Source organism: Aspergillus fijiensis (assembly GCF_003184825.1).
Source record: "Aspergillus fijiensis CBS 313.89 unplaced genomic scaffold BO72scaffold_82, whole genome shotgun sequence".
NCBI classification, from domain to species: domain Eukaryota; kingdom Fungi; phylum Ascomycota; class Eurotiomycetes; order Eurotiales; family Aspergillaceae; genus Aspergillus; species Aspergillus fijiensis.
Genome location: NW_024469058.1, coordinates 98,314 through 107,228, shown reverse-complemented (window position 1 = coordinate 107,228; position 8,915 = coordinate 98,314). Strand labels below are relative to the sequence as shown.

The following is an 8,915-nucleotide window of genomic DNA, read 5'->3' as shown; positions in this document are numbered from 1 at the left end:
GGTGGGTCAAGATGTATCCTTCCCTTCCCTTCTTTATTCGGTGACATCCGACGTGTCACTAGATTCCCAAGTGGCGCTGTGAATCTATCTATTTCGTACGAGGTACGGAGTACACAGTACAGTACTTGCTCATTCCCAGAACTTGCGGTCGCAATTCTTCTTCCATCTTTCCATCCGACTGATTGTCCAACTCCAACAGTGAGGCAATATTCCAGTATACTGTGCGCGGTGCTTTCTCGGCGGAAGACCGGAGTGGGATTTGGTTAAAGTTAACATGCTTCCATGAATGGGCTTGTTCTACCACTAGTGAGGATAAACTGTGCCGTGCGGTCGAATTGTCAGCTATGATCACTAGCCAAATATTGAGACTGCCATCGAGATGTATGCCCAGTGAACCACATGGCAAAATGTATTCATGACCACAATGGACAAATAACAAATCACAGACACCAGGAGACAGATAGTGTATCTCAAGCAAAGGCTACGGAGAATTTCTCTCACGGCGCACACATCAGCCCCTCAAGGCAAGAGAAGTACGACCCGATTGAGGGACTTCCCGGAGTTTAAATTGCCTACTATGGGCCGATCAACAACAGTTTACGGAGTACAGTTACCGGGATATCGTGATCAGTGTACGGAGTACTTGTACGGTTCCAATGGTATGGAAACTGTCATTGCCGACCGCGCGCTCTCCGGGAACCTTGGAACCAAGACCCCAATTTTTGGCTTTATTGATGATTGTGACTTTGGGGGTTGTACCGGTGGTACCTTGATGTGCTGTGCTCTACTTACTATTGCCCTCTGGATAGTATCTGGCTTTTTTTCTTCTACCGAAAGGAGCTGAGGCAATTCAAGAGAATCATCCTCCCGGGAGTGCCATGCCAGAGAGTCCACGGGAAGTAAAGGAGTAAATACTATGTATACTATTGCGAAAGGGAATCAGTAGTTTACACGGTAAGTTAGCTTTGCCACCATGGAGATTTTGGTGGCCTGGGGCTCCTGGGAGAGTCAAAGATTTCCACATCATAAGCTTCTGCCAGACCACCAGCTAGTTAGGTTTTTGAAGGTTAGATATGAACATGAAAATTCGGTGAGTGACCCAATTTCTTGAGTCTAAGAGTTTATCGAAGTCAGTGGCAGAGAGGTAGACAGAGAAGGGGGGAAGGAAGGAAGGAAGGGAGAGACCGAGAGAGACCGAGAAACCCCAAGCCAAAAAAAAAAGGTGCCTGGCCCCAGATGCTGGGCAGTCACAGACAGGCCGCTTCTGCTCCACTCCCTCCCTCCTTTCCCAAAAGTACCACTACCACCACCACTACACGGACCCCCCCCCTGTCGGCATCAATGCAGGTCATCTCACACTCTCACACACACACCTCTCGGTGGGACAGCGCAAAACCGGCTTAGATGACTGCATCCTGCATCCAGGAAAAGGGAGCAATTAATTGCTGATATTAACATTAATTTGTATTCTGTTTGCTGAGTGGCCAGGGGATGGGCCCGTGGTTATTCTTATTTTAGTACATATGTATTCGCCAATGTATCCGCCAATGTATTCGCCTTCTCATCTTATTTTTTTCTCTTTGGTTTTTTTTTTTTTTTTTTTTTTTTTATCGTTTTCCTCCAGGGCCTTTCTTCCATCTGGCACAGTCACAGTTGCTAGGTTACAAGTTCAATTAGTACTAATACCTCCACACAAAGTACGGAAGACTAACTCTCTTACTGATGGCGACCGTTGCTCATAATCGAGGGAAACGCATTGTTCTTGATCAATCACCATCATTCCGCCGCCCGGGAGCTTGTTACCTGATCAGGCAATCCGTCATCACACTGTCTGGGCGAGGGACAGTACGTACACTACTAGGTAGGTACAGTACCTCAGGCTTGGAGCTAAGCATCTCATATGCCGCTTAGGAAGACTCGCTGCAGCTAAAGGTTCACATTATCGAGGTTTACCAAGTATCTTTGGCAATAATTAATTTAGCACAAGCATCGGGATCGAATTCCGTATGCCCTGAGCCCATCACGCCCAGTTTGAAACCAATAGGGAGCACCTCCATGATATCAGGGTTGGTGCTGGGAAGAGCTGCCTGGGCTGCGGCAGGCAGATCCTAACCGTTTAGGCGGGACTCAAAAGGTTAGCTGCATCTGGCGGCCAAGAGAGCAGATCAACCTAGAATGGGAGAATTTAAAAAAGGATCCTTGAAATTGGGGAGTAACATCAGAGACAAGTAATCTTTGAGATTGAGAAGAGGTGGAGCAATAGAGATAATGGGAAAAGAAAAGTAAAATAGAAGTAAATAAAAAAATAAGAAAACTGGAGAAAAGACAAGTTAAAAAAAAGGGTATGCTCTAGACTGGAGCCGGGGAAAGTGCACGGGAAATACTGTAGAGAGACGTGTTGCGCAATGTGACAAGGCCATGGGGAGAGAGACATATTAACAGTAATGATTCTGACAGGCCGGGATGGTTTATCCTTATCACAATCCTTCATCCTTTCTTTTTGCCTTACCACTAAGTTACCTACAGACGGACTACAGACGGACTACAGACTATAGAGTCCCCAGGTTAAGTTACTATGTACTGCATTAAATAAAGGGCCAATTGTATAGTAACCTTCTTCTTCTTCTTCTTCTTCTTCTTCTTCTCACTCATACACATACTCTCAATAATCTCACTCTTTCTATTGTCTCTTGATCGCCTACTCCAAATTCTTGTCCTTTTACCCAAAAGAAACCCACATACGGGGAACCGATCGCCTGCTCCACGTCTCGATTGAGTCAGGGATGTGCTGCTGGAATATCCACCGGTTCTGTGCATACTGAATAAACCACCTTTGGAGCCACTATTCGCCTTCCTAGAACTCTCTAGACCCCGTCACCTCGTCGACTAAACCTCTGAACTAACTAAAAAGAAAATTAAAAAATATCAACGACTAAATAGTAGGACATTTACAAGTGCCTACACTACTGTGATCTAGTTTGGAGTCTGGAGAACTCCTGGCCCGGTGGTTTGCCTCTGTCCGATCCCCCTCCTCAATTGCTACTTTGGGCTCCTCCCTCTTCTAACCTGGAAACTCTTTTCAACCCCCCCCCCCCCCTCATATTATCACTTTTACATCGTCCACTCCTCCACATACACATACACACACACACAACTCTCTCTTCTTCTTCTTCTTCTTCTTCTCACTCCCACTCCCTCTCTCTTTCCGCCGCTGTTTTATTGACCTTCCTTTCCCTTTCGTTCCCTCTTCAGTACAGATCTCAGCTTACTTACTGTATTACTATACCGCATTTACTTGTGCCGCATTGCATAAATATTATACCTGCAGTCAGTCGTCTTGCGACCACCCACCGCCGTGGAGATTGCGATCATTCATTCAATCATTGCTGCTGGTGGCAATTGGAAGACTCGATACCAAATCTACATCCTCGGGCGTTACGGTCTGCATCGCATTCATTTGGGCTCTTTCAGTGGTGCTACTGGCTCTGTCCTGTCTTAGATTCGACACGGCCCTTGCGTGTCTCCTCAACCAACCCGCCTCAAACGATCGCGCTCGCGCTCTGTCGTCATTGTCACTGCAATCTGCGTCGATCGACCTCGCATTCGTTGTCCGGACCGTGCTCTCGCTCACACGCCCGGAAGGTCTTGCTCAACTTGCCCTGTCCTTTTTGGGGTCGCATCGTGGTCCTTGCGTTTGAAACCCCTCCACCACGACCCTCGTTGCACGCTGGTCCCTGCAATAAAATAAGAAATTGACTTCGGCAATCGAGACCTTGAGAGCCCGCGGCTGTTATTCGCCCTACCGTTCCCTTATTTGGGAATGGTTGTTTGTTGTCCCTACTTTCGAAAGCACTGCAATCTCCCCGCCCTCGTGCGCAACCTCGCTCCTCGTTTTTGATCCGGCATCAAGGATTGTGTCTTTAACTACTGGCACTCCATCGACTCGCCCTTCGAACCACCAATCTTCATTGTACTCTCACCGTCACGCTCCTTTCATCAGATCCTTCGTTCTTCGAGATCGCGTCGTAGGTGCGTTAGCAACCGGTTGCCCTTCCCCAGCATTCCTTCCAGGCTTCTTCCCAGGATTAGGGCATTCTCCGGGAGATATGCAGAACCATTCACCCCCTCCCAAACATCCTCCCAAACACTCCTGCCAGCCCTCTACCAAGAAAAGCACGCCGTCACTACTGACGTGGGTGAAAGGCTCGCACCCTGTGCTCTCTGACTAACCCCTTGGACAGGTTTCCATCACGATTTTCGTAACCTCGACCGGTTAATCTTTCGAGATCACCCGCCTGGCTTGGTCCGCTGGTATGATCTCTTCTTGAATTCAACGTTCGACGGGCTGTTCGCACTGCACTTCATTACGACCTAGCTGGAAATGCTCTCCATTTCTCCATCCGCTTAAGAGTTGGGCAGTGACCTGTGCGTCTGCGTCTGACCAAGCCTACACTCAAACTCAAAGAGGCATTGGACTATCGCTGCAAAGCGTACCGCAGTGAGAATGGATCCTCCAGAATCACCCAAACGACATATTGCCCCCCTAAAAATCGAAAAAGGGCACTCGAACTTTCACATGAACCGCTCCTATTCGGCTCAACATCGCCTCGAGATGAGCCCTCCTTTGACGCCCTACAGTGGGGGAGACGACAACTCGGAAAAACCGAGGAATGTCTTTCACAATTATCTTCGCGCGTTCTACCCTTACCACCCGTCGGGCAATGTATCCCCGTCAACTGTCACCCTCCCGCTGGATCAGGGCGACATTATCCTTGTTCACTCCGTTCACACCAATGGCTGGGCCGATGGCACCCTGCTAGATACAGGCGCCAGGGGCTGGTTACCCACGAATTATTGCGAAGCATATGATCAACAACAAATGCGCCCGCTGCTCAAAGCATTGACTGACTTCTGGGATATCATTCGAGGCGGGTGCCGGCTTGCCATAAATGAGACCGGCAATCAGGACCTTGTGCGAGGCTTGATTGCCGGGGTTCGCTATCTCTTGGTAGGTTTCTGCCATGCAAATCAAGTGTCCCCTTTCGGCTGACATCACTCAAGCAAAAATCCGAATGCCTGACCCGCGACTGCATGCTGGTCACTAACCATGACGGGTTGCGCAGGAACCGCAAAGGGTTGCTGGCGGATCTATCGTCTCTGGTCCGAACAACCAAGAAGTTCCAAGAAGTTGCGACCAAAAGTACGATGCAGGATGATATTGACTACTTGGTGGATGAGATGCTGCTCAAGGCATTTCGAATTGTGACTCGTGGCGTTCGTTTCCTCGACGTGTGGAATGAAGAGGTTGGATTGAGTAGGACGATCGCCGAATTGGAGCAACAATCAACACGCTACGACCTTTCGCCTCGAACGACCACCGAGACGAAGCCAGTAGCGGAAACTGCCTACTCCGAGGCAGAGGGGGAGACTGAGCGGAACGAGTCCAGATTGCTCAACCGCAGCCGACTAGACATGAGTCGAGCATCCACCCACATGGACGATGCGCAGCCGGCACGATCTGTTTCGGTGGCCACCAAACGAATCTCCATATCCCACCGAGTGTCGTACTCGGGACCCGCTGCCGCGGCCCGGAATCTCAATCTAGCGTCGGAGCGACTGAACTCGTCATACGATGCCTTTCTTGGCGTGTTGGGCTCGTTCATTGGCTTACATCTGCAGTCCCGGTCGTCAACGGAACTAGTGGTGACCACGGAGCAGTCCGTGCGCGCCTGCCGGGCTTTACTAACCGTCATCGAGGCCGCTTGTGAGCATGACCCACAGGGCAGTGCGTTGTTGGAGCAAGCCAGAGACGCTATGTACGAACGTCTATCTGAATTAGTGTACGCTGCGCGGGACGCCTTCCGCCCAGCTCACTCCCCCGACGATGAACTAGTTTTTTTGCCCGATGAGGGGAAGCGCTTGGTGGATGCTGCCACGGACTGTGTCCGCGCGGCGGGGAACTGTCTGGCCAAAGCGCGCTTGATGCTAGAGGAGTGTGGCGACTTTGAGCTCGAGGCCATGCCGCAAGATACGGCCCCTGCGGCGATAATGCTGCCAGACCTAAACCTGACTCCGCAGCCCCCGCAGCCTGACGCTTTCGACAGCAACTCAACCCGCCCACAGGATGTCTCACTTCGATTGCCCCCTCCTCCTTTGCAGATCCCCAACTCGACTGATGCTGCTTACTCCTCCTCTCCACCAGGACTGACTGATGACAGCACCCCCTCTTCTTTCCAATCGCGTGGTGGAGCAATCACTCCAGCCGCCGCTAGCACCGACGTGTCATTCCAGTCCACAAATATCCTTTCGTCGAGCTTGGACAAACTCTCATTCTCTTCTCATGACACGCAACCATTCGAGTACCGGAATAGTCAGCTCAAGTCTGAGCCGAGTGAATCTTTCGGCCGTGGGGTAACAAGCAATGGAAGCAGCTTCACGTTCAACAGCCGTCTTCGTGATTCAGAAATGAGCGGGGTTTCGCAAACCTCGACACGAGCTACGTCGCCAGATATCGGAAACAGCTACCAGACTCCGTGCTTGCGAGGCAGCTTGAGCCATTCCACGCTGGCCGAAGAGCATGAAGAGACCGAGGCCAACGTTCTTGAGCGAACCTACGCCCACGAGCTGATCTTCAAAGATGGTCAGGTGATGGGTGGCAGCCTTCGTGCCCTTGTCGAAAGACTTACAGCGCATCAGTCAACCCCGGACGCCATGTTCGTTTCGACCTTCTACCTAACCTTCCGCCTGTTCGCGACGCCTTTGGACTTTGCCGAAACTTTAGTGGATCGGTTCAACTACATTGGTGACACACCCCACGCCGCAGGTCCTGTTCGTCTTCGTGTATACAATGTTTTCAAGGGATGGCTCGAGTCGCACTGGCGACATGACTGCGACAATACTGCACTCGACTACATCACCGGATTCGCCAATACAAATCTTAGATACAACCTGCCTACTGCCAGCAAGCGCCTCTTGGAACTTGCGGAGAAGGTCTCGATGGTTCATGGCCCGGTCGTGCCGCGTCTGGTTTCCTCCATGGGAAAAACAAATACTGCGACTGCCCAATACATTCATCCAGATACCCCGCTTCCCCCGCCCATCTTGGGCAAGAAGGAAGTGGCGCTACTGAAGCAGTGGAAGAGTGGGGAAAGCAATATCACAATTCTTGATTTCGACCCTCTAGAACTGGCTCGCCAATTCACCATCAAGGAATCGCGAATCTTCTGCGCCATACTACCCGAGGAGTTACTTGCGACCGAGTGGACGAAAAAGTCCGCCTCGCTGGCGGTCAATGTCCGCGCCATGTCAACCTTATCAACAGATTTGGCGCACCTTGTGGCGGACTCGATACTCCAGCTGGAGGAACCGAAGAAGCGTGCGGCTATCATCAAGCACTGGGTCAAGATCGCCAACAAGTGCTTGGAGTTGAATAACTACGACTCATTGATGGCCATCATCTGCTCTTTGAACTCGTCGATGATCTCGCGTCTCAAGCGGACATGGGAGGCTGTGTCCCAGAAGACGAAGACTACTCTCGAGTCTCTTCGTGTAATTGTCGACGTCTCGCGAAACTACGCGGTTCTTCGTCAGCGTCTCCAAAACCATGTGCCACCTTGCTTGCCGTTTGTCGGCACCTATTTGACAGACCTGACGTTTGTCGACCACGGCAACCAGCCGCTCCGCTCCCTACCCACGGACGATGGAGAAATGGCCGTGATCAACTTTGATAAACACATGAAGACGGCGAAGATCATCAGCGAATTGCAACGCTTCCAGATTCCATACCGCCTTACGGAAGTGCCAGAATTGCAGGCATGGATGCAGAACGAGCTGGTTCGGGTTCGTTCCAACGGTGAAAAGAGTTTACAGACGTTCTATCGCCGGTCGCTCATCCTCGAGCCCCGTGAGGCGCCTCAGCAGCAGCGTACATTGCAGACGGAGTCCAGCTCCTCCTCGATCCTAGAGAATGCCAAGGACAAATTCGAATTCCTGTCGTGGACGCACCCCTCGAAAACCAAGTCGGTAGCGACAAATGGCTGATTCAGGACAACCTGAACCAGTCGGGACGGCCAGTTACGATTTACGAATCATTTTCAATTCATGCCGACACGGACTTAGCACTATACTCCCTTTTATTCTTCAAAATTTCGATATTGTCATTATCCTCGCACATTTTATTGTGGATACCTCATGATTCCATATTGTCAACACTTCGGAGCTGCCCGTGTGATTCACCTATCAACCAGGAGGGGTGAGGGGATTCTCCTACTAAAAAGAGACAATGCAGTATATCACACAGTGCAATCCTTTCCTGCACAGGGATGGCACATACAAAACAACAATACCCATTTCATTCGGACCTTTTTATACAAGCTACCTCGCGGTTCAGACGAAGTGAACATTTCCTCGACTGACTACTTTCTTTTCATCACGTTTGATTCGCTGCAATGGTACTTCACTGAACATGCCAATTTCATGAATTTGTTTCGTCATTGGCTGGATCGGAGCACTGCGGCCTCCCTGGTAATGACAGACCTGTGTTATTATCGGTGCCACTTACTTTATATTTTTCTTGTTTTGGTTCCTCATTCTCTGCCTTATATTTACGGATTGGCTCAGCATCCGGTCTCGGTCGCATTGCATTGGAAATGTACGGTTCTAATCAGGTGTGGATTATGGATACTGGAATTGGGCATTCGCATGGAAAAACTTTGGGTACTTAGTTATTGGGATGGATTTGGGATTTTCCGGACCGGTCTGGCTGGCACATGGGAGGACGAACTGTATCATCTTATCCTGTACATATTTGGGGGCTTACGGCTAATGCAACCTGGTCCCGTGCTAATGAACAATCACTTGTGATCATAACCGATTATTTTTCTATTCCTCCGGCGGAGAATGTAGGTTGTGTATAT

At 50.2% G+C, this 8,915-nt stretch overlaps 3 protein-coding genes across 3 annotated transcripts; 2 read left to right on the top strand and 1 right to left on the bottom strand.

Moving 5' to 3' along the window:
* BO72DRAFT_291640 (uncharacterized protein) lies at positions 1–1,040 on the top strand. Its single transcript, XM_040940361.1, has 3 exons — positions 1–13; positions 200–381; positions 447–1,040. The coding sequence occupies exons 2-3, from the start codon at positions 345–347 to the stop codon at positions 842–844; spliced, it is 435 nt and encodes a 144-aa protein (XP_040796128.1). The 5' UTR covers positions 1–13; positions 200–344; the 3' UTR covers positions 845–1,040.
* Positions 1,041–2,408: 1,368 nt separating this feature from the next.
* Positions 2,409–3,097, bottom strand: BO72DRAFT_453039 (uncharacterized protein). The gene has a single exon (XM_040945889.1). It carries the CDS (start codon positions 2,815–2,817, stop codon positions 2,566–2,568), a length of 252 nt encoding a protein of 83 aa, XP_040796127.1. The 5' UTR covers positions 2,818–3,097; the 3' UTR covers positions 2,409–2,565.
* A 1,407-nt stretch (positions 3,098–4,504) lies between these two features.
* Positions 4,505–8,040, top strand: BO72DRAFT_390314 (guanine nucleotide exchange factor; the record flags this gene model as incomplete). Its single annotated transcript, XM_040941803.1, has 2 exons — positions 4,505–5,008; positions 5,062–8,040. 2 exons carry the CDS (start codon positions 4,505–4,507, stop codon positions 8,038–8,040), a joined length of 3,483 nt encoding a protein of 1,160 aa, XP_040796126.1.
* Positions 8,041–8,915: the final 875 nt, after the last annotated feature.

Excerpts from the sequence above, each read along its gene's own strand:
- BO72DRAFT_291640 (XM_040940361.1), top strand. The coding sequence starts at position 345 with ATGATCACTAGCCAAATATTGAGACTGCCATCGAGAT. Across the intron at positions 382-446 it reads ATTGAGACTGCCATCGAGAT|ACACCAGGAGACAGATAGTG; the intron begins GTATGCCCAGTG and ends AACAAATCACAG.
- BO72DRAFT_453039 (XM_040945889.1), bottom strand. The coding sequence starts at position 2,817 with ATGCACAGAACCGGTGGATATTCCAGCAGCACATCCCTGACTCAATCG.